The sequence below is a fragment of the Ambystoma mexicanum genome, chromosome 10 (genome assembly GCF_040938575.1).
Source record: "Ambystoma mexicanum isolate Mex_15411 chromosome 10, UKY_AmexF1_1, whole genome shotgun sequence".
In the NCBI taxonomy this organism is placed as follows: Eukaryota; Metazoa; Chordata; class Amphibia; order Caudata; family Ambystomatidae; genus Ambystoma; species Ambystoma mexicanum.
The window spans coordinates 1,578,350,660-1,578,376,649 of NC_090932.1; the positions used below are offsets into that span (position 1 = coordinate 1,578,350,660).

The 25,990-nt window shown below is 44.4% G+C and overlaps 1 protein-coding gene across 1 annotated transcript in view; it reads right to left on the bottom strand.

Annotated features, from left to right (window-relative positions):
- LOC138493065 (solute carrier family 2, facilitated glucose transporter member 11-like) overlaps positions 1 to 25,990 on the bottom strand; it is a 190,337-nt gene that overhangs the window by 122,406 nt on the left and 41,941 nt on the right. The window contains exons 4-5 of the mRNA XM_069620290.1: positions 25,598 to 25,727; positions 25,352 to 25,500 (exon numbers count right to left, since the gene is read on the bottom strand). Coding sequence (XP_069476391.1) covers positions 25,352 to 25,500; positions 25,598 to 25,727 — 279 coding nt within the window. The remainder of the gene's footprint in view (positions 1 to 25,351; positions 25,501 to 25,597; positions 25,728 to 25,990) is intronic.

Below are 25,990 nucleotides of genomic sequence, written 5' to 3' on the forward strand. Positions count from 1 at the left end.
GTCCCGTGTAAAGGTTATAACATCTATAGACCCATCAACTAATACATCGCGGCTGGAGAGTATAGGTTGTGGCGAGATTACCCCTCCTCATGTGCTTTCATCTTTAAAGGCTGTAACTCCTTTAGACCCAATACAGGCTGCCATTAGGGCATGGTCTCCTGATTATGGATACTGTACACCGCCCCATACCTATTCCCCCACAATCCCCAACAGTGAGAGGTATATTGATAGTCCCCAAAATTTAGAACAGGCCTTGGTGGTACCAGGTGTACCAATAGCCCCTGATTCTGAAAATGTTATAATAATTATAGACTCCCCTGTAAAAGAACCTCTTGGAGATTTTCCTGCTTTAGACCCAATAAAGGCTACCGCTAGGCATCGGTCTCTGGATTGTGGAGATTATTCAATACCCCATACATGTTTACCTACAAGCCCCAACCGTGAGCGGTATGCTATATTTTCCAGAATTTCAAACAGGGCCCTTTGGTACCAGATATACCAACAGCCCCTGCTTCTGAAACTGTTATAATAACTATAGACTCCCTTGTAAAGGAGCCTATTGTAAATCCACCTATAAAAGAGCATATTATAGTTAACTCAGACTCCCACAAAAAATTAGCTTGTGAAGAATTTGTGTATGCCTCTGTTATTTGTAGGTTAAATGATCCCCCTAAGCCGTTAGATCTTTCAAGCACAGGGCCAAATGGTGTAAACAAACTGGTGTGTGCAGTGAACAATTTTCACAAGACTGATAATAAACCATTGTCTGCCCTACATACCTTTAAACATGTTAACACATCAGCCGCCAGGGCGATGGTTCCCTGTTATAAAAGGGGTGGAATTGCTAAGCGGTTATTTGAGGTAGATGTATTAAATAGTAAAAAAGGAAAACATTTACCAGGTTTACATAAGAAGGTAAACCTAGGCCGCCAGAAGTATAGATTAAAACAAAAGTGTACTAAAAAAGCTTTAATTGATACATGTAGATGTGTTTGTAAGGCCAAACACCTTTTGTTCAACATGAAATCTAAAACCAATGTATTGGCTCAAGACTATAAAAAGCAGTCTTTAAAAAATAAAGCTAGGGCTGCTCCAAAACAGTTGACAACCCCCATAACTGCATTAAAGACTGGGCTAGGTCTTGGGAAGTCCACAAACGGTGTAGACGTAATGACACCCCGTAGCACCATAGGGCATGGTTTGGAAGAGGTGCATACACCCCCTCAGCCTGTAGATATACCACACTTACTTGTAAAAGGTACAGAGGCCTTGCGTTTAAAATGGCTTCGCTCTAGGAGACAGAGGAAAATGTTTTTGAAACGCTTAAAAAAAGCAAAAGCTATCATTAGCCGCCTCGCAAAGAAAGATTTAGAGCTTCACTCTCCAGATACACCTGACACGTCTGATACAGAAACTTTTTTTACAGAGTTTGGGGACATACCATCATGATATACCAAAATATAAAAGTGTTGAATACTATGAAGTTTTTCGTTTTATGAATCTAGATCGGATAACCTCAACAGGTCACGCACTATTACTGATAACAGAATCGGTTGAGAGGCTTGTTTCCCACATGTTGGAATCAGCTGGTCCTAATGACTTTGTTCAGATCCGTTTAGACAGTTCTACTTTAAACAGACCTCTTTTTACCAGACGATCTCACCGACAGGTGTTTGATGTTTTAGAGTTTTTAGAAAACATTGGCCGTTTGCTACAAAGTAAGGCTGAGCTTCTTGTAACGGAACCCTTAAGAATTGTAACTGTGATTGTTAGATCTAGAGAGGGTAGCGTGTACAGGCCTTTAAAGAAAACACTCTACAGCATGATTGTGCTAAGAAGAAGCGTTAGCTTTTGGATTTTAACTATGGGGACTTAAATATATGCATGGTTGCCAGTATCATAGGTCTGCTGGAGCCTAGAACTGTTACTGACGGTTACATACAAAGAAAGGCTTTAGAGGTCCACCAGACTCTGGGTATACCCCCGGACGTCATGGTTGGTTTTAATGAAGTGTGTCTATTTGAAGATTACTTTGGGGTGCCGATTAAAATTTTGTATAATGAAGACAGGATTTGGAAATATTTTCCCCAGGGTGACACTTTTAATAAAAACACTGGGCCTCATTACAACCTGCCAGTCCGGGACCGTGCAAAATCCGTGATGGCGGTAAAAACGTTTCCGTGTCCGCAAGGGTGCGGAAAAACCGCACGATTACACGCTGTCGGTCGCGCGCACCACACGGACTCGGAAACGTTGTTACCGCCGTCACGGAATACCCCACGGAAATGGAAATAACGAAGCCACAAGTGGCGCAAAACCCGTTTCCGCCTCCGCCGCCACGGACACGGAACCGGAAATACCATGATCGCCAAAACAGGAAACAGAGAGGCGGCCATCATATAAAAGCACAATCCATTGCCATCCAGAGCCAGCACAAGCACAATCCTGACTCTGAGAAGCCAAAAGGGACCACCAGCATGTCTGCCAGGATTCCTGCTCAGAGGCAGCGCAAACAGCGCTTCAGCGAGGCGGAGCTAACCGTCTTGGTGGAGCACATTGTGGACAATGCTGAGATGCTGTTCAGCGCCGACCAACGGCGTGCCACACAGCAGCGGAGGAAGGAGGTGTGGGCCGAAGCTGCACGCAAGTGCACCGCTGTGGGCGTGGCAGTGAGGAGCGTGAAGGACTGCCACAAGCGTTGGGACGACCTGAGGCTGAGGGTACGCAACCTCATTTCCACGCACCGCCAACGCAGCAGTGGGACAGGCGGAGGACCCCCTTCCCCACTGAGGCTGCAAGCATGGGAGGAGCGTTGCAGCAGCATCCTCCACCTAGAGGGAATCCATGGGATTGGGCAGGCTGAGGCAGGAGTGAGCCCACCTGCAGATGCCGGTAAGTGCCCAAACATGAATGCCACATGTAAATATGCAGTTGTGAGTACTGGGCCAAAGGACCCATTAACAACCCCCCCCCCCCCAGGCAGTGCATGTGTGGGCCAAAGGACCCATTAACAATCCCCCCCCCCCCCAGGCAGTGCATGTGTGGGCCAAAGGACCCATTAACAATCCCCCCCACCGGCAGTGCATGTGTGGGCCAAAGGACCCATTAACAATCCCCCCCCCCCAGGCAGTGCATGTGTGGGCCAAAGGACCCATTAACAATCCCCCCCCCCCAGGCAGTGCATGTGTGGGCCAAAGGACCCATTAACAATCCCCCCCCCAGGCAGTGCATGTGTGGGCCAAAGGACCCATTATGATCCGTATGGCAACCAATATCACTGAATGCAGACACCAGCAATCAGATGCATGTGACTAACACTATCCAATGTACAATCTTAATGACGCATGTGATGCACCCATCTGCCACCACAACAACACTAATTGCATGCCCTTTGTGTCCCCACAGCCGTTTCAAGTGACAGTGATACTGCACAACAGGCCAGCCAATCAGCATCGGCAAGTACACTAGCCACCGCCACCACACAGGAGGATGCTGCCGGCAATTCTGCACCTCTGGCCACATTACCAGCCACTACAGATGTGCAGCACACCACCACCACCACCAACATCCCCACCATCTCCACACTGGCTGAGTCCAGACAGGTGCCACAGGAACCTATCATGGCCACCCAACACAACACCGAAGGCAGCAGCACTGCAGAGGGGGCGGCCTGCAGTGATAACAGTGCCCCGCAAGAGCACTCAGAAACGGGGCCACAGGGGGAGATGCCCACATTGGAAGACCTGGGCTCCTTCCATGAGCTGGGGTTCAGCCACACTTCACTGGGGAGTCCCATGAGGTCGCCCACCCCATCCATGGCCGAACTGAATGCCCGCATGCAGCGGATGGAGGACCAGCAGGCTACCCTCACCCAGCTGGTGGAGAGGCAGCTAGAGGAATCCAGGCTGCAGAGGGAGAGCTACAGCGCCTCAGTGCGTCGCCTGTCGAGGTCCATTGGACGCTTTGCGAGCACCATAGTGACCCTTGCACGCCATGTGCGGGAGGGCAATGACCACACCTCCAGGCTTGTGGAGGCCATGTTGGTTGGCCAACAGGCAAATCTGGCACGGATGCCCTCAATCCCTGATTCTGGCCAATCAAACACTACCACCCCATCCAGCTCCACTACTGCCAGTCCAAGGAGGCGCTCGAGTAGGCTAACGGGTCCCTTGGGCAAGGTTGCACAGAAGCGCACACGGAAGTGATGGCATGTGTGTGGGGCAGTGCAGGACACATGTGGACTACAAGGGTGTGAGAGGGGTGGTCACGTTTGGGTGGTGGGGTAGGTAGTTTTGGGGGTTTGGACAATGGGCTCTGGGTGGGGGTGGGCACGTTTGGGTGGTGGGTGGCCCCGGGTGTACAGCTTCCCTAACCAATGCACCTTCTTCCCTGTTGTTATTACATCAATAAATCACCATTTCAAATCAAGACATACATGTGTGGACATTGATCATTTATTTTGCAGTGCAACTATTAATTCATTGTCGTCACCATGTTTGTGCATTACTGTGAATGTGCTGTGACTCAAAAGTAAATGCGAATCAGGGCATCCCGTGCTCTCTGGCCATCATGTGCACCCCCAGGGGGAGGCGCTGCCATCCCATCCCCATCTCCATCCCCATCTCCATCCCCATCCCCATCCCCATCCCCATCCCCATCTCCATCCCCATCCCCATCCCCATCTTCCTCATCTGCGTCTGGTGGCATTGGGATGTTCCTGCGCAGGCATATATTGTGCAGCATGGCACATACCAGCGTGATTTTGCCCGTCTTCACTGGGCTGTACAGCAGTGATCCGCCAGATCTGCTCAGACAGCGGAAACGGGCCTTCAGCAGTCCAAATGTCCTCTCAATCATTCCACGTGTGCGGATATGTGCCCTATTGTATGCCTCTTCATGCCTGTTCCTTGGTCTCCGTACAGGTGTCATCAACCATGGCGTGAGTGCATATCCCGCATCACCTACATGGGATGTAGATGGGGGAACATGTCAGTGTTTGTGGCATCATGTCCTCATCTGCTGCTGTGCATTCTTGTATCATCATTCATTCATGCATATGAACCATGCAGTGTCTGGAGGTATGTTTTGGCCATCAAGAGGAATATCGCTGACTGCATATGGGCCTACACATTAACTTGCATGTTTGCTGTGCCCTGCGGGTGACATTTGATTGTGTGCATGTCATGGTGCAGTGCTGTCCACACATGGCAGAGTGACTCCACTGTACGGAAGTAGTGAATACTCGTCGTATCATTTACACGCCTCTCGTGCTTTTTGGGGCAGTGTTTCAATTGAGGGTGGGTGTCTGCAGTGGCACAGGGTTCATGGGACAGTGACGGGATTGGCTGTGGCAGCGTGTGCACGGGCACATTGTGGTGCCCTGTCATGTCTTCCTTCATGATGTTTGGCATCCGCTGTGTATTTGGTAGATGGAAGGGGGGTGATGCATGTGCGGTCACAGCGGCACACTCACAATGCTCATTGCCTGGACACACACACACCACTCCGACAGGGTTGTAGCATCGTCAGCTGTACTCACCCAATAGCCACGTGCTTTGTCTGGCATAGCGTTCCATGTACCGTGGCAACGTGGAATTCCGCAGTACCATTGAGTCTTGTGATGAGCCTGGGAAACGTGCGCAGCAGTGTGTAATCAGTTGCATGGCATCACAAACCATCTGGACATTCAAAGAGTGATACTGTTTCCTATTGCGGAACACCGCCTCAATTGCATGTGGTACTGTCAGCTCGACGTGGGTGCAGTCAACTGCGCCTATGCAATTTGGCATGCCTGCTATGGCATGGAAGGCCAACTTGGTGGCAATGACCCCGGGGAGGGTGCGGGGTAGGGCTATGTGTTCCGACACATGGCGCAACAGGGCATCCAGTACCTGTACCAGGACTTTTGAGAAACACGGTTGTGATATGCCGTGCAGCTCACCAACCGTGTGTTGATAGGTGCCAGTGCCAAGGAAATGCAGAACTGAGACAACCTTCAAGAGGGGGGGGATGGCGGTGGGGGTGTCAATTAGGCTGCTGATGTTGTCCTCAATCATGGCGGTGATGTGCATGATTGTTGCACGGTCCAGCCGGTATAGGGTGTGGATCTGTCCTGGGGTGAGGTTCCAGGGTGAGGCCCTGATGCGTGGTATTGGTGGCTGGCGGCGGGGTCGGGCTGGCTGGGCAATGGGGTTTGCCATAGCTGCAGGGTTGGCTGGTTGCCGCCTGCGCCTCCTCCGCCTACGCCTCCTCCTCTGCGCCATTGCTGCCACCATGTGCAGTACTGCCTGTTGGTTGAGTAGGCCCAGTCCCAGTGCTACTAGCCCTGCTGCCTGCATGGTTCTGTGTTGTGTTGGGCTGGGTGTGGCCCTTTTGTAGGCTCCCAGTGGCCTGCTAGGTCCAGCTGGGCTGATTTGGTGCACCTGTGCCCTCATTCAGTTCAGCCGGCAGTGTATAACGCCATGTTCGCGGTGGCGGCGATTCCGCCACCGTGATCACGGTATTTCCGCCATTTTTTTCCCGGTATTTCCGTGTCCGCGCTAGTTGTGATGCTCACGGTGTTTCGTGTTGCCGGTAACGGAGGGGTTTCCGTGCAGGCGGAATTAAGGGGAACCCTATTTCCGCGGTGGCGGTTTAGGGTGGTGCTATTACCGGGGCCGCGGGTCATGATTGCGCGGACATGCAAACGGTGCCGGTATGGTTTTACCGGCAGTGTTAATTCCGGACCGGAGTACTTGTAATGAGGCCCACTGTCTACCTTTTACACCATGAGAAACACTATTACGGTATTTTAAATCTACAAGGTTTTCTAGGGGTACAGAATGTATGCCCTTTTTGTTGTCATATATACAACAATCGAATGTCTCACAAATGTAGATTCCATTGTCACATGTGTCAAAGAGACGGGTGTCTTGTGTTGGATGAATCGAAGTTTAAATGTCCCAAGTGTAAAACTTATGCCCGGTCTGAACAATGCCTTGAAAAACACATTGAGAAAGCAGCGCAGGGTTTAGCCCAATGCTATTTGAAAACGGACTGTGTTTCATGCGGTCACTTTATAAAAGCTGATCATGAATGCCGTGGTAGAATTTGTCCTAGATGTAAAATTGAAGTTGTTTCATTGGAGGACCATTTGTGTTACATGACCGTTCCAAAAGATGTGGCTAAAACTGAGGATTACATTGTGTTTGATATAGAGTGTATGCAAGAGACAGGCATACACATCCCAAACTATGTTTATGCCAAACATTTGACGGGTGATAAGACGTGGTGCTTTTATGCATTAAGCATTTTATTACTAATTTCTTGGATCAAAAATTTAGGGGGTATAGCTTTCTGGCACACAACAGTCAAGGGTATGATTCTTTCTTTTGGATACATGAAATGATTAAAGAACGAGTAGCAGTCAAACTGATAATGCAGGGTGCAAAGCTAAAACTTCTAGAGGTAATAGACTTTAAAATTTGGTTTATTGACAGCTTGAATTCCTTGCCTATGAAGTTAAGTAAGTTGCCTAAAGCTTTTGGATTTCCAGGGTCGAAAGGTTATTTTCCACATTTTTTTAATACCCAGCAGAATCAAAACTATGTGGGTCCTATTCCTCCTGTGGAGTGTTATGGTTCAGAATTTATGATGTCTGAAGAAAAGGAGGCATTTCTAAAATGGTACTTAGAGGCCCGTAAAGATGTTTTTGATTTTAAGAGGGAGCTAAAAAGGTATTCTCGCGAAGATGTCAATATTTTGAGAACAGCCTGTAACATTTTTAGAAACGGTATCATTGAGCTAACACAAAAGGAGCACATTTTGAAACCCGATACTCCTGAGGAGTTAAAATATGTGACGTATGTAGATCCATTCACTTTTATCACGCTAGCTAGTATGTGTATGCATATATATAAGCAACTGTTTCTTGAGCCTGAAACAATAGCCCTGGTGCCAATCGTCTTGTACCATGGAAAACAAAAATGTTTTTCTACACCTTCTATACAGTGGTTGATGTACTTGTCCCATCAAGAGGGTATACCTATACAACATGCCCTGCGTGGAGGGGAAAAAAAATGTGTCCCTATTTTTTAGATGGTTATGCGTGTCTAAATGGGGAAGAATTGGCCTACAAATTTAATGGTTGTTTTTTTCATGGGTGCCCCAGTTGCTATAAGGAAAATGACTATAACACCATGATGGGCTGTACTAATGGCCATTTAAATAGAAGAACACTTTTAAAAAAAATGTTCTTGAAAACAATGGTTTGCGCGTTATTACACTTTGGGAGCATGAATGGACAGATATGCTAAAAAATGATGAGGGGCTAAACAGTTTTTTGAAACAAGCATATCTACCAGAACCCTTATAACCCCGTGATGCACTTTTTGGGGGAAGGACTAATGCTGTTAAACTTTACCACGCGATAGCTCCTGGTGAAAAGATTCATTATTTGGACTACACCAGTCTCTACCCCTTTGTTAACAATTCAAAACCATACCCGCTAGGACACCCCCAAATTATCTATGAAGATTTTGGAGATGTTAAACAATATTTTGGACTGATTAAATGTCAGGTGTACCCCCCTAAAAAACTTTCTTTTCCAGTGCTCCCTCAAAGAGTTTCTGGAAAACTAATGTTCCCGCTTTGTATGACTTGTGCCACTACAAAACAAACTGAAAAATGCACACACAGTGACGAGGAACGATCTATTACTGGTACCTGGTGCACTGTTGAGCTACAAGTGGCCTTGCAGAAAGGATACCGGCTGGGTAGGATTTATGAAATATGGCACTTTGGGAAAGCTATAGTAGAGCTGTTCACAAAATACATTTGTCTTTTTCTTCGAGACAAACAGGAAGCGTCGGGTTACCCCAAAAGTTACAAGGATGCTGAATCCCGGCAACAGTATATAGACGAGTATTACAAACACCAAGGGATACGGTTAAGACCCGAGTTCATTGAAAACAATCCCTCTAGACGCCAGTTAGCTAGACTGTGTTTAAATTCCTTATGGTGTAAATTAGCGCAAAGAGCCAACCTTCCAAATACAACCATTATAACAGACCCCGAAGAGCTGACCACTTATCTTTTTGACCTGGGATATGACATTTTAAGCTTACAGTTTATAGACGAGGAAACAGTGTGTCTTTGTTGGAAGTATGTGAAAGAGTTCCCAACGTGCTCCAATAACATAAACATTTTTATTGCATGTTTTACAACAGCCCACGCCCGTTTGGAGCTCTATAAAGTCATGGATGCCCTCCAAAAACGTTGTTTGTACCACGATATTGACTCTGTTATTTTTGTCAGTTCACCCGGTGACGAGGACCCGCCAGAAATATCACAGTTCATCAACCTTCAATAGTGCGAATAAAAAGAAACAATGGGAGATTAGCAGTGAAACGTTGCAAAAAACCTTGAGGGTAGTATTTGATAAGCGTGTGCTTACTGCTAATTACAAGACATTACCCTATGGTTATTGAAAAGGGAACATCGTATACGATGGATACCCGGTTACAACACCCTTTTTCATGCGTGTTAGCGGGACCTTCTAGCTGTGGTAAAAGCTATTTTATTAAACAGCTATTAGAAAATGCACCCTCTGTTATGAATACCATTCCTGAAAATGTAATCTGTTTTTTTTCTTGCTGGCAGCCCTTGTATAATGAATTGGCATCTAAAATACCACATCTGAAGTTTGTGGAGGGCTTACCAAATTCTTTGAATGACGACCGCTTGCTACCACCAAATCTTGTTAATATGATTATTGTAGATGATCTTATGATGGAAATCGAGAAAGCCTTTACACAATACTCGCACCACAGGAACCTTAGCATTTGCCACATTGTTCAAAATTTATTCTAGCGCAGAAAGGGTACCCGCTCCATAACATTAAACGCCAGTTATATAGTGTTGTTTAAAAACCCTAGGGATAAACACCAACTAACCGTCCTAGCGAGACAGATGTACCCAGGTAATACCCATTTTTTTATGGAGGCTTTTGAAGACGCTACCTTAAAACCTTACGGTTACCTCTTGGTGGATCTAAAAACAAACACTTTGGAAGACTACAGATTGAGGGCCGGTGTTTTCCCTCTGGATATATCCGTGGTTTACGTACAAAAGACGTCTAGAAAACCCTGGTGAAAAACAATTTTTCCTCATTAGCGACGACGACCAGCTACCATGACCGCCCGTATACGTAGGAACTTTGCTCTTCTTAAAATGCTAGTAATAGCTCCGCCCCATCAACGGAAAGCCATTTTGTGCTCAGCCTCTGATGATCTAGTATCGGCTATAGCAGAGATTGCCTTCAATACTATAAAGGGTAAAGTTCCGTTATCCACCCGGCAGCTAGGCGTTTTAAAAAAGAAAAAAACCCTGAGTAACAAGAGGTCGTCTATAAAAAACAAAAGAAAACTTCTAAAACAATCTGGGGGTTTTATAGGGGCACTCCTAGGTTTGGCATTGCCTCTAATGACTAGGCTTTTAGGGGGTGGTTAATGGAGCATGCCCAAAAGATGTATTTGGTTCACAAACACCAGTTCGAGGGTATAAGTACCCCAAAGCGGGAAGAAGCAGATATCCGATAATCAGCCACTTTAAGGCTTGACTCTGAAATGCAAGAGGTTTTAAAACGGCATGATTTATCAGACTATGATAAAATGGGGCTCTATTCAACTATTCTACAAAAATACTTAACAAACTTCAGACAGGCCGAAAATGAGAAAAATAAACTGATGTTGTACATGCCCCCCAAAGACCCTGCAATTAGCTCTAAACCCGCCCTATTAACCTCTGAACCGGATCCTATCATAATGGAAGTTTTGGACACTATTAACCCCCGTTATCGGAAAAATGCAGAACTTTTGCTGAACAAAATGGGAAGTGAAAAAAACTTGGCAACATGGAACAACAAGGGAGAATTTATCTATAAAAGGAACACTTGTTAAAGGATCAAATGTTCATGATTTAGTTCGCAACATTACCAATCCTCAGACTTTTGGAAGACACACAAAACCTCGAGGGTGGGACCTGTTTATGCAAGCAGCTGCCGATGTGAACCTGACCCCAACCTTAATTGGAAATATGGGACATCGCGAACTGTTGGAAAAATTAAATGACTCTGAGATCAAACCTTTAACACCAGCTATTGAATCATCTGAAATGCCAAGAAAAAAAAGAAAAAAAAAAATCCAGTAAACGCTCCTCTTGGTTTAACGTGTAACCTCTTTCTTCTTTAACAAATTCTTTAACCGTTGTAAAATATGTATATACATGTATATATATTTTTTTAAACTAATATTAGCTTTCCAGTCTGTAAAAAAAAAAAAAAGTTATAATTGCAATAAAAATATTATTCATACTTTCAAATGCGTTATGTCTAATCATTTTGATCATGTCTAACATGTTTATAAAATTTAAAAAAATGAAAAATAAGACAAGAAAGAGTTTCAATTAAAAAGAAAATGTGTTTATTTATATGTGTACACAATTTAAGGTTCAGTAACAAGAGCACATTTTTGCCAACGATCAAAAACATTTACAGGGGATCTCCGAAAGCTGTTCTTATTCACAAAAGCAGTAACCATGCATCATTTTGCCGGAGGTCCAGTGAATAGGTCTGCATAACCCTTATCAGAGAGTGTTTCTCAGACATGTTAGATACAAAGTAACAGGAGTGTTGTCCACACGTGATGTCTTCGGGATGTTGCACAGGTGTTCTATTATAATGTATAATGGGGCTATATCCTTCACATAGTCCAGGATTGCGCCTCTGTATATGGGGGTGCTTGGCAAACACCCCAGTCTGTCAAAGACGGTCATTGTATCCTTGTTTATAAACATACTTATCCAATGGGTGCCTTCCTGATCTTGGGGATCGGTGTTCGCCACAAGGCTAGTGGGTCGCTCATTACTTATGTCTCTTGGAAGGTTATCACATGAATACACACCCTTGAATGTTTTCTTAGCGTATTTGTCTTTACTTAGAAAACATTTGATCTGGTAAGTATCCATTACATGTCGTATAATACTTGTCGTTGATTGTTGAGTTCCATAACAGAGTCAAATACAGCCATAACAATTAGATTCACGCTATTGGGTAAATTTGCAGCAAAGCGTACCTCTACCAATAAGATTATAATGTCCGGTTGATGTATTATCAGGTCTCAAATCAAAAGCTAACAGAGTATAACCCCCATCATAATCGTCCCGGGGTATCACAAAACCTTTATCATGCAAGTGTTTACCGCTGATGGAGATAAGTCCCAAATACTCCCAAATTGTATTTTTTTGTTGAAAACTGGGGCTGTAGGGTTTAGACGGTATAACGAACCTGTCTTTAAAAAGAGCTGCGTAGTTGATGTTGTAATGTTTAAAATTAAAAGGGTTGCTGGCGTAAGCCCCAGAAAAAGCTGTGTTGTCCACAAAACCAATGATGATTATTTTCGGTAACTGTCCAAGGAATAAGTTATCTTGACTGGCGACACGGCTACCCGCTGGAACACTGAAAATGTTCAAAGATGTCCGCTCCACCGGATATTTTAAGTTTGATACTTGTAGAGCATCAGCATGAGCTAATCTGACCGTGGGAGACACATTCACCCTTTTAATAAATAAACTAGCTGATACTATGATCAGCTTGTAGGCTTCAGCATCATTGCTGTTGAGGCAGAAAGCATCTTTATTTCTAGAAAGTTTAATTTTCAGATCAACGCCGTTTACCATTAGTTTCTCTTGGGAAAATAGATCGGAGTGTAGACGGCCTAGTAAATCAAAATTTCTGCTCCCTGTGGCATGTGTCGCTCTTTTTATAAAACCGGCATTAGCCCCATCTAGAGCATAATCCTCCATATGGCCTGCTGTGTCCTTATAGAAAAGCCCTGCTGTAAGTTGAGTGTCCAAAGCGTCATTTCTGTAGTTCAAAATGATTTCTATATAGGCCCTATAGGCGTACATGTTGTCACTCTGGGTAATCAGCCGGTGGCCTAGAGTAATATCCACCTGATTAAAGAGGGTAGCCACAGGGTAAGCAATCCTAGCAACTTTAGCCGTTGCTGGGATAGCTTATCCATCAGCCTTTGTTATTTTACAAGTGAGGTAAAGTAACGTGTCATTTAAATCCAGATACATCTCTGTTGACCCTGATATGTAAAACTCTATAGGCGCTAGCGGAGATAGTGCAGCAAGGGGAGCCACTTCCATGAAAAAGCTGTTTACGATGCTAGTTTGTGTCGGGGGTACAGCAAACAGATCGAGTTCAGATTTCACACATTCCCCCAACGCACAATGGATAAACGCCCTCTTTTAGAAAATATTAATGCTGGGGCTGGTTTTATTTTTCTTGGCCGATCTGTTCTTGCGACTTCTTTTTCTCTTCTGAGCAGTTTTCGTTGCTGATCCTGGTTTTTTATGCATCCCTGGAGGTCCCCATCTGTGCAATGTTTTCCTTTTTCTTTTGTTTGTGTTTTTTTTCACATAAACCATGCCAGAACTCTCTTGAGGTGGTTGGTTAAAACGATTTGCGATGGAGGTTGTAGCCGTAGACACCACATCCTTAGCAATATTTGTAACTGCTGTTTTCACATGTGGTTTGGCTAATTCAAACCCCTTTCATAGAAACGGCATAGCCCTTCGAAAGAGACTTCTAAAAATACTTCCGAAACCCGCACCATACATAACGGACGCCCCTTGAAAGCAAGGTTGATTGCCATAACCAGCTTGCCAGCGGTAATAATCCCTATAAACGTACGGCTCCCCATAGTTTTTCATAAATACCATGTTTTTAATACTCTTTTTCTCTCCTAGGACAGAGGTGTAGTTTCACTAGGACCTTCCCGTATTTAAATGACACCAACTCCCCCTGATCATCCCTTATCTGTATATTGATGGTGTCAAAATGACTCTTAGAAACCGGTATATAATCAGGTTTAATATATTGTATATTAAAAATGCCATTATTTTCACCTTTCACCTGGGCTGTTCTCATTAGGGGGGGCGTACGAGTCACCGACCCTTTGATATTCTACTATATCACTGTAAATCATAAGACTGTAAAAGCCCCCATCAATATCAGCACGTTTTTGTCCAAATCTTTAGTACTTTTAACATGTTTAATGGTTCCCAAAACACAAAAAAGTTTCCCAGTACATATAAACTCGGTGGTAAGATCCGTCGATTTTAGAAATACTTTTATCTGCACCTTGTCCAGAAACAATTGTATATCAGAATAGCGTTCAATGTTTGCGAGACTTTTATTGATAGCCTCTAACAAAGCTTGTATACTGCTGTAAAATCCAGGAGGAAAACCGACGTGTAACAGTTCAATAGGACCTTCACGCTTGATGGTAAATTTGGCCTCTCTTCTAGACACAGTGTCCCAGGTATGGGGGTATTGAATCTCCATTAGACCCGCTTCCCACAATCCTTGTAAATCAACGGGTTTAGCCATTTTAACACAATAATTTGATATTTCGTTGTTGGGGAATGTATCGAGAGAAGCGTTACTGGGTAAGGTGATATAAAATCCACTGCTTTCCATCTTCTCAGGGAGCGCCTTTGCTTTGTAGATCCTTTCGAGATGAAGCGCTAACCCAACTGTTAAATTTCTCAGGCCACCCTGTCCATTTTACCAGACTTTGTTTTTTATTTCCTTTACCTTTACTCTGAAGAATTTTCTCAATCCTATAAAAGCGTTGGGGCTCATTGGTGACCTTCTGTAACTCATGTAAAAATTACCGCTCACACCCTCACCATCATAATCAACCAGCTGGTAGATGTAAACCCCCTCTTTCACAGACACTTTGGTCACTATAAATATTTCATCCGTAAATGATTGCTGATACCCCTTTGTAAAGACACCTTTAAGCTTGGAAACTCGGACATGGTCCCCCATGCGAAAGGATGGTTTCTTAACCTTCTTCGTTACCATGTCAGCATACAAGTTTTTCCAAACGGTTAGGAAATTTTCAGACGTTACAGAATTTGGAGTCATTTTTATAGATTGATGATAGCTATGATTGTACGCCTCTATGAAACGCTGTAATACGTCCACATAACGATGTGTATTCTTTGCTGTAAAAAATCTCCAAATCTTAGATTTTAAGGTTCTATTAAAGCGTTCAACAATAGCTGCCTTAACTTCGTTATACGTTACAAAATGATACACGTTATGTTATTTTAAAAGATTTTGGAAGGGTCTATTTAAAAACTCCTTGCCGGCATCCGTTTGTAATTTTACAGGCACCCAGCCTTTGCTAAAAACATGTTTGAAAGCTGCCGTCACTCTTGATCCGGTCTTATCCCTCAAACTTCGGCAAAGGCGTATTTTGATAAAATATCAATAACCGTCAGGATGTACTGCGCCCCGTCGTTCTGCTTCCCATAGGTCCGCATATCTACTAAATCACACTGCCATTGCTCGTCTCTTTGGGAAACCACTGTTCTTCTTCTTTTAAAACATTTTCTAGCATTTTTATGAAGACTATATGCCTCTTCACCAGATAACCATTCCTTAACAGCTCTGCGTGAGATAGGTTTCTTGTCATGTTGTAGTTTTTTATAAAGAGCATCAACACCCCCATAACTGCCAACACCGCTTTCATCATAATAGCTTTCATGCATGCTTCAATAAGAGATGTTCACCGCTGAAAATACAACTCTTATACATATAGCATCTGGCACAACGTGACCCTTTGTGATATTTTTCTGCAGCCTTATAAATAGCATTATACAAAACCCCCCGGTACCCCCGCATATAACTCTGTATACATAAAACACTTGAGGCATTTAAAAGTTCATACAATTCGCAGTCCTGTAAAACGTATCCTTTAATGCTAAAGTAATGTTCATACAATTGCTCCAATAGCTGATGTAATACCTGTCTAGGGTGTAAATATAAAGAACCCATATCATATTTGTACAGATGTCAGTATTCATCCAATACCGGGAGCCAGGTGTTGGTACATATGTTACCTATACACATCAAACTTTTACAAAACGGCTCTTGTCGGGGGGTAGGTATCTGTAGATATTTCAGGGTATCTGGGGCAATTTCCAATATCCGCTCTTTCAGCATATCGTATAACAGTTTTTCCGCACATACACAGCCAGGTTTCAGTTTATGATCCACACGCCTTGCTGGCCCTTCATAAATCTTATCCTAGAAACAAATATGCACATATAAGAAACAAACTCTGGATATTTCTCCTCTCTTTAAAACAGTTTACGGCGTGCTACACAAGGCTTCAGGGGATTCCTAAAAGTGTATATGTCACAAGAATCTTTATCCATTAAACGGGCTACTCTGTTTCTAAAAAGCACAGGACCAGTCATTTGTAATGATCTCAATTTTTTCTCGGGATTGCAGCAATGGTATATTTCTATCCATGTTTTAGATAAAACACTCTCCACACTAGCATGTACACGAATGCCCATGCTTTTATATGCAGCTTTAAGCAACTGAAAACCTTTATATGAATTCAACATAAAACATAGCCGACGTATTGCTCTAGCGTGATAATTCAGAAGTAAACAGTCATGAGCATCCTGTTGCGGGTCATCGCTTTTATGTCCATGACACCAGCGGTAATAATCACGCTTCAAGCAAACTTTCACTACACAGGCCGCAAAAGCATGAACAGCTGAGGTTTCCAAAAAAAGTCATAACTTCCTCTTCTTCTTCTTCATCAGAACTTTCAAAGCGCTTTAAACAAACACACTTCTTACACTTATTACGGGCTTGTGTTGCTGGACATTCGATCATTTTTGAACAGCACACACAGTAAAAATTGACAGTATTAAATGAAGACCGCTGACTTTCAGCACCGTCAACTTTATCTGCCATTTTCTGCAATTCAAAAAAGAAAGAAATGTAACTCTTAAATATATATATATATTTTTTAACACATAATTCACACAAACACACCCTTTTCCTACATACGAAATTGCACAGAACTGGTCCCTCTGCTTCCGCCTCCATAGCAACAGCTGCATCCATAGACAATAGGGTCTCCACAGCATCAGTTGTCTCCATAAGCAGCCCATCTTCATCGGGACTTGTTTCCAACTCCGGGGTCATGGCCACCTCTGGAAACAGCTTGTCCAAAAACCCCAGATCCACCTACAAAGGTTCTTCAAAAGTCTTCATAGATTCGTCCATAGCCTTCAGATCGGCCTCTGTATAGTCTGCATCCATTATACCAGCCTCTGCATCATCAGCATCTTTAAAAGGGTAAGAATCAGGAGGTGTCATATCACCCAGATTCATTAAAAAAGGCCCTGGCTCAACTCATCCTCATACGCCATTCCACTATAAGTGGGACCTTGCGATTCCTCATCAGCTACAGGAATTATTGTTGTCGGACTTCGAGGACTATCTGCCTTTTCAGCAGTGTTGCTGGCGTCTTCCCCTCCTGTATTTTTAGAGAAGTAGCTGTAACGCTTCATGATTCAGGGGTATTGCAAGTGTTATGCAAATGGTACAGTCAGACTCCAAGAGCGCCGTCTACCTCTCTCCAGAGCTCCTTCTGTATATATACAACATACTCCACCCCTAACTACATCACCCCCACAACAGCCCCCGGCCTGCCCTCTGATATCACAACTTCATACCTACATCATCTCACCAGAGCCCTGGACATTGACCCCGGAGGGATGTCACCATCGTTGCTGGACCACACCTAACCCAAAATATTACCTCATCCACGACATCACCACCTGGAAATGCCCTTATCTACACCTGCACATCCCCAACACAACGCATGACGTCACTGTTAGGTTATGCCTTATGGAAAACTTCAGGGACACGCCCGTGATGTCACCATCCCTGCTGGACCACACCTAACCCAAAATATTACCTCATGCATGACATCACCACCGGGAAACGCCCTTATCTACGCCTAAACACAAAACATGACGTCACTATTAGGTTTGGCCTTAGGGGAAACTTCAGGGACACCCCCGTGATGTCACCATCCCTACTGGACCACGCCTAACCCAAAATATTACCTCATGCATGACATCACCACCAGAAAACGCCCTTGCCTACGCCAACACGCCCCTAAACTCAAAACATAATGTCACTGTTAGGTTATGCCTTAGGGGAAACTTCAGGGACACGCCCATGATGTCACCATCCCTGCTGGACCATGCCTAACCCAAAATATTACCTCATACACGACATCACCACCAGGAAACACCCTTAGCTACACCAACACACCTACCCACAACGCATGATGTCACTATTAAGTTAGGCCTTAGGGGAAACTTCAGGGACACACCCGCGATGTTACCATTCCTGCTGGACCACGCCTAGCCCCCAAAATATTACCTCACGCACGACATCACCACCGGGAAACGCCCTTTCCTACATCAACACGCCCCTAAACACAACACATGACGTCACTACATCACAGGGACATCCAGTAAGGAGGGACATGCGTTGCCATGGACACCCCATGGGGCGGGACATCCGGTTAGGACGTGGTTAAGGCCTGTCAGTTTATGAAAGGTATGTTATATTACTACTGACATACTGTAATCTCTTCAGAGAGATTCACCACCCGGAATTAAACTCCTTATGGTTTTGGCATATTTTGATGGCACAAAGTGGCACCATAAATAGCTACACCATTGCTACTAAAATGAGATGGAAGAAAGGGGTATTAGGGAGCAGAATATGTGGATCGCATGGCAATTGGCAACACTGTGGCATGAGCTGGCTGAATTAGCTGAACCTCAAATTGTTATTTCTTTTTCCATTATGCCATATAAACCAATGAGGGCATGTTTAACTTTATTTCTCCCAATCAGGAGCTTCAACTCATAAAGCTGTGTGGCCGGGCTTTCATGTGAGGATGTCATAGTGCAGTGATCTTGGGTCCTTCTTTGTCCACCCTTGCAGAGATGCTTGATGCTCCTGGACCCATGTCAGTGCCGGGACAGGGTGTGACCCCAACAAAAAGATAACTTAATCCGAAGTCCCACATCAGGGTTTCAGATAAACCATAGGGTTGGAGCCCAAGATCCTATCCATCCCAGCTAACACACCTGAGACCCCATTCACTGGCAGAGGCTTGAAAGAGGGCCCAAACCCCTATAAAAGCCCACACGCAGTTTGGCAGTGTGGGAGTTTAGCGAAGGAGCCAGAGACAGGAATTTGCACTGAGTGACGAATACTAAGAGCACATGGAGGAGGTTGAAAGGGGAAAGAAGATTTAAGGAGACAAGGTACTTCATTATACATTTGGCGGTCCGGTAATAAGGATGCCGGTAGAAACATACCGGCACCCTTTCTGGACCACCATACTATGAGTCTGCCGGCAGAGGCACGATACTCCCCGCTGGCCAGAGCTGCCAGGAGTTCAGACCCCTACCGGCAGTAGTTTCACTGAAGAGCCAGCACTGTTAACAATGGTGTCAGTGCTTCAGTGTCCCCACTCCCAAGTAGAGTGCTCGCTTTGACATCTGTGCAGAGCCTGCCAACACAGGTTCGAATCCCGTCAGGGCTAAACTCAGACTTTCATCCTTCTGAGGTCGATAAATGAGCACCACACACTGTGGGTAGTAATAAGCAGCACTCAGATGCCTGAGGGTTAGTAGCGCAATATAATTGCTAAATTTTTATTATTATTATTATTATTCCTGTGGAGTCCTATTGGACTCCACGGGAATGGAGATTTACCCCTCTGCCGCCTTTCATGATGTCCCGCTAGCACCGGGATGTCAGGCAGTGGAAATGGTGTTATGGGGTGGGCAATAGCCTGCCGCCTACTGGTGTGTTTTACCGCCAACCCCGTAATGAGGCCCAAGATGATCTTGAGAGACCAGAGGCGAGTAGGAGGTGGCTAAGGAGGAGGTTGGTGTAGTGCATCAAGAGGAGGCTGGTGTTAGTGTGAAGGAGATTGAGAAGTGGCAGGTGGAGGTTATTGAAGTGTGTCAGGAGGACATTAGGGATAGTGAGGAGGACTATGGGAAACATCAAATGGAGGTTTGTGGAAAGTGTCAGCAAGAGGATGCCGCAGAACCTTGTCCGGAGGTGCTTGGTGACGACAAAGATGATGATGGTGGATAACATCACGGGGAGATAGGGAAACAGAAGGAGGAGTTGAAGACACAGCATCAGGAGGGTTGAGCACCTCAGGAGAAGGTGGAGACTATACAGAAGTACTACGTGGCAGGTGGAGAATCAGCCTGAAGTTCAGAAGGGGTTTTGGAGAGGGGTCTGGAGAAGAGGAAAGGAGGTGAAAGAGGTGGTTGACTCAAACTGAAGATAACCAAGGATTTCCCAATAGCTAGTAAGCTCAGGAAGGTTCTGGGTAGCCTGGCGTCTCTAGCCAGGTATTAGAGTTGGGACAAGAAACGAGCCCTGGAGGATCAGAGAGGCAAAAGAGGGGCCAAGACTCAGAAGGGAGAGGTGGACAGGTCTGGGGAGCTCAGCCTCTAGGGAAACCAAGAGTCCCTCCCCCATTTCTCTATCTGTTGCTGGAAGGAAAATTCCTCCCAAATCCTGTGACACCTCAGGGAGGGAATATAGCTCAAGTCGGGAAAAATACAGGAAAGGTGCCCAGGGAACCTGAGAAAAGGGTTCAGTAAACCCTTGAAAGCCTGAAATTGGCATTTGCCAGGTAGAAGGGTGCAGAGAACACCAACACCCTAAAAGACAGAGATTCAGGGATTAGCAAAACCTTACAGCCTGGGACTGAGAAGATCCCCCACAGGGACCTTGGAGACTTGAGCAGGAACATCTCTGGGGAGAGGAGCAATAACCCCAGAAGAAGGTGCCACGGGTGGTTGGTGGGAGACCTGAGATTTCGATGTATGTATTGTCCGTTTTTGGAGAATCATAGATAAAAATAGCCTTTAACTACTTGGCATATTTATTGATCCCGGTCAGCCTCACTACAGGAGATAGCTCGGCTGTCTAAAGTCTCGCCATGAATGGTGCAGTAAGTGTGATTTACGGGAAAAGCTATGTTGTGTGACACCCGAATGCAGCATGTGAAAATTAGGGGGATAGCTCTGCTGTCCAAAGCTGACCATATGAGGTGCAGTATATGCAATGTAGGGGGTGGTTCTGCTGTCCATACCCTTACCCTGTAGAGTACAGTATGTTCAATTTAGGGGGATAGCTCTGCAGTATACAGTTTCAATGGGGGGAAGCTCTACAGCAATTTAGGGGGACAGGGGTAGCTCTGCACTATAAGGCTCTAATGGGGCACATACTCTATGAGCTTTCATCTATAGTCCCTTAGACAGGCTCAAAAGCATCACTGAGGATCCTTGGCACATCTCCTTGCAGAAGAAGAAGAATATTTGGGCAAGGTGCCTTTATGTGTCAGGCAGCTCAGTCCCAGAAGACAGTAGTGCCTGGAGGGTGTTAAATCATGAGCCCCAATGTTTCTTACACTTTCAAGAATGGCTTAAAAAATGTGTCTTGGATGAAAGGTTAATCTTGTCAGCTTAAGTTCCCATGGCCTGCGGGCTGCTTCTGTATAGTTTAAATGCTTAGCTCAATGATGCCCTAGATGTTGGAGGAAGCGCTTAATAAATGTTCTTAACATAACAGGTCACCTTGAGGAACAGTGGTCCCCTTCTTCTGTTTCCAAGCTGCAGAAGGGTTTCACTGGGTGTCCTGAATATCAGCTCCTTTGCAGTAGTCAGGCCTCTGACTCCCTCCTTCCCCCACCACAGATAACTGCTTTATCCCCAGAGGTTGTTGTGTAAGAGGTCTTGTAATCCCCTCTTAAAAGCTTATGTCAGCACTAGATCAGGAATCTTTGAATTGCACAGCTCCAAATAACGTGGAGTCTTCAATTATAATATATTTTGCGAAATCCTGACACTGTCATACTTAGAATTCCGCAGGAAATCACATGGAGTAAAAAGGAAGTGGGGCTAAAAGTAAATCCAAGATGTCTGGATTTTTCCTGACTGGGTCACATGCTCAAACTCCTCAGCACGTCCACCCATCCTCGTCTTCATAGATCACAGAGTCTGCTATGTAATTTTCTCTTCTGTGCCCACCCCCCCCTGCCCAGAAGTTCTCTTTAAGTGCGTATGGTCATGCCCGGCTCATGAAATCCCCAAAGGGGTGCAATGCCTTAATCTTGGTGGGAAAAACAAGTGGTTTTGGTAAAATGTCCAGCTGATTGATGCCTCTACCATATGGAAGCACTCAGTGAAGGCTCCTGTCATCTGCTGAGCCAATGAGTGGAGGACTAACATATGCAGACAATATTTATTAAATTAAATTTGAGAATAGGAATAACTTCAATTATTCTCTACCACTGTATACATATTTGGCAGGATATAGCGTTGTCTCTGAATTAATGAAGACTCCAGATTATGGGAGGCTGGGATTCAGCTACCTGGTATAACAGGTCAATTGAAGGCAATGCAAGTTGACCTTAAAAAATATGTTTTTTCATCTACGCTTTTCCAATAAAGGCAAGTGTGAAATTGGTCATACCTTTGTTACTTTGCATACCAAAGACAATTCACTTGGAGCCAAACCTTCTTAGATGGTGTGATATAGTTGAGTGAGGTCCACAAAGAGTTCAAACATGATTTTAGCTAAGCACAGGTTTCATGAAATACAGAAATTAGGTCTCGGGGTGTCACAATGCTCTGCCACCATTTAATAAGTACGTGGAAACTGGGTACCGCAGGGGGTTTAAATGCACGTGTGAAAGGGAGGCCTGTCCGGAAAACCCGTGGTAAAGAAGGAATGATATTTTTAAAACATACACATGGAGAAACATATAAAAGGAGTTTAATAAGGGGTTTAGCTAAATCTGCATGTAGTGTGGTTTTGTGGATTTATTCTGACTTGGCAGCTAGCAGTTGCACAATGAATTTCAGGTATGTGGGAAGTTCTGGTTTTGTTGGCTTGGGAGTTGACAGAGGAATAATGAGTGATCCAGTAGAATGTCAGCTTTGAACAAGATGCAGGGTTTATGGCTTAACAGTTCCACAAGGAACAGATGTAATCTTGTTCATTGCATTGTTGAAGTCGCACAGAGGGGTTTGGCCATTTGCTTGGGCCGGCAATAAAGATGGGGTAACATGGCACCGAGGCCATGGTGTCCGGTGCTCAAGTCATTTCCCAGGGTGGAACTATAGGACATGTGGGTGGAACTATAGGACATACGTTCAAGAGTGGCAGTCGCATCAATTAGAATGACTCAAGTAGAGCCAGTAAACTGGGGCGGATGAGATGGCAATCAATAGTTCAAAGAGATCCTGTTTGCTCAGCTTTTCCTCATGTTACCATGAGGATATCTGTGATTTAGATATCCGTGCGGACCATGTGCAATCATACTTAAGGTTAAAAGGCCTTAGGCCATTTGTTGCTAGTAATGAATTATGTTTGTAGGTGAATGTTTTATTATGTCATGATGTCACGACCTACTATGGTCCAATCCCCAGCAAGGGTGTGTTACGGATCTGATCTGAAGATGGTAGCAAAGATTGTCGCTGACCAACGAGATGAAAAGAAACGTAGAAAGATGGAACGTCTTTGTATATGTTTCGTCCAATTATGTGTGAGGGGTGGGTTGTAATAAAGTATCTGGGAGTGTTTTTAACGGTTGCAAAAATGTATAAAATGTATCAATTGATTTGGTTCAGAGAGAGTTGTGTTAGTTTGCTTCCACGGCACCATCTAAGTGCTCCCCGGACTATTGTACAATAAACAATAAACTTGCTTTACGTGCAAAATGTGCACTCGTTCCTCTGATGGTGGATACGCTTTGGGCTGAGGTAATTTTGGGTCCGCCCTAACATTCTTCATCACAGTCCAACGTCTCCCACCCATGAATTCCAGGATCACGCCTTAAACTCTAATATATGAGCAGACCACAGGGAAGCTCCATCCTGGTGGGCGCAGGGGCCACTTATACATAAGTACTATGATGAAGAAGAGCTGAAGGAGTGGTAAGGAAGATAACCCATAAATAATACATTAGAGGCATTCCCTTGCCGCATTATAAACCCACCTACAATGGAAATAGTCGACTGCCAGCTTTGGGAGATATCAAAATGAATTTGTATGGGACAGAATTAACAAAAAATGATTTTCAGTGGATATTATTTAGTGGTGGGTCCCAACCCAACTGAATTTTGTAATGTGATGGCTTGTCAGCCCCATTCCCAAATGTAATACTACTTCCCCGTGCTTCATTTGTGGGGCTCAGCTCTGGCACTTATTTCTGAGCCCCGGCACTTATTGTCTCGGGATTTAATTCTGATGTGGTGTTTTGGCAACCTTATTATTGTAACTGCCAGTCACATAATAAACACCTATAGAATCAGAGCAAAATATAAATGATTGTGTTTAAAGACACACTTACACATCTGTCTCATGTCAAGACAGAACAAGTATGCTATGTTATGTGTATGTTGATTGGCATTTGTAAATCACATATCTGCCATAGTGAGTACATCCGTCAAAAGCACTAAGCTGGTAGGAGCTTTAACCCCTATATAAGTTGACAGAAAGGGGAACAGCCATGGGTGGTGGCAGCACTGGGCGGTGAGCTGCCTAACCTGACTTATCATGGGCGCGTTAGAAAATATTTGAGCACAACACTTATTTTTTTACGAATTAAGCACTGTGGAACATTGCAAGTGTGCCCCTCACCAATACACAATGGGGGTCATTTTCTAATATGTATAAATTGCAAGGAGGAGACTAGCAGCGATCGTTTTTGTCGCCTCCAAACAATTTTCATTGTTTACAGTGCGATGTGCAAAGAATATGTGTAAACTTTGGCTGATGCAGGTTAACGCACATGTTGTGCACTACAATATACAGCTGTAAAATGTATTTGTAATATATGCCTAGTGGTCAATTATGTCTTTGAGTGATCGTCACACGTTTTTGGTGCACATTTTTCCTAGATTGACCCAGGTGGATGTGCAAATAGTAACATGATGAATAATATCTATACATAGTAACTGTACCAATTTGAACTGTTAGAACATTTCTGTCTTATCTGAATGTTGTGACATTTTTGTGTGTTTATTACTATGATATTTTGGACAACTTCTGTATGTTTACACCAGTGAATGAGGTTTAATTTTAACCAGAGGGCACTCTATTGTAAAAATTAAATATATAAAAACAGGATGATTCCATTGGAATTCAATGCATTAACGCCAGCATCAAACCTTACAAAAGAAATGAAAATGCCCCGATTGTTGAAATAGAAGCAAAACTAGTCTTTTACAGATTTTTTTAAACACCTGTTTTAACCCTCTGGGGAGTTTGAAAATGACCCCAATGAATCTATCCATATACACACACAAATAGGACTCACATTAAACTTCTCCATAATTCCGCTGTCCTGTTGCATTGTTATACCTTTCATGCAGCCCTCCTTGTCTTTCTTCACCAGCAGGAGGTATGGCGGCGTATCCGGGAAAAACGGGAACGTGGCCAGTTGGAGAATGGCAGTGACCGCGCAGAGGGCGAGGAGCAACGGCCACAGGGATTCTGTGCTCAGCACTTCCCTGCATAAACACAGTACCAACAGAGCAACAGGCTGGGGTAAGACAATCAAAAAGCAGCTAGAAAAACAGGCCAAGAGTGAAAACAGTACTGCTCTACCTTAGTCCAAAAATGAAGCCGAGGAGCTTCCCAGCAGTCGCAAACACGGGGGTGGCAGTGTTTATAAGTCCCCGTAGTGTCTTGGGCGCAATCTCCCCCAGGTACATAATACACAGGTTTAAGCCAAATCCTAATGGGCAAAAAGGGAGACAGGATCTTTAAATGATGTGTAGAAATCAAAAAATGGTCAGTTCATAAGCCTTCTCCTCCATTAAGGGTACCCAACCTCGTGGGATCGTATGACCATAGTGTCGCCAAGCGCACGGTATGAGTCAGACCATTACAAATCATGGGAAGAAAAGGTATGGGTGGTCACCTACGACATACATCGAGATTCATACATGTGTACACTGCATACTGACATGTACACATTATTTCCTGAGATCTATAGAT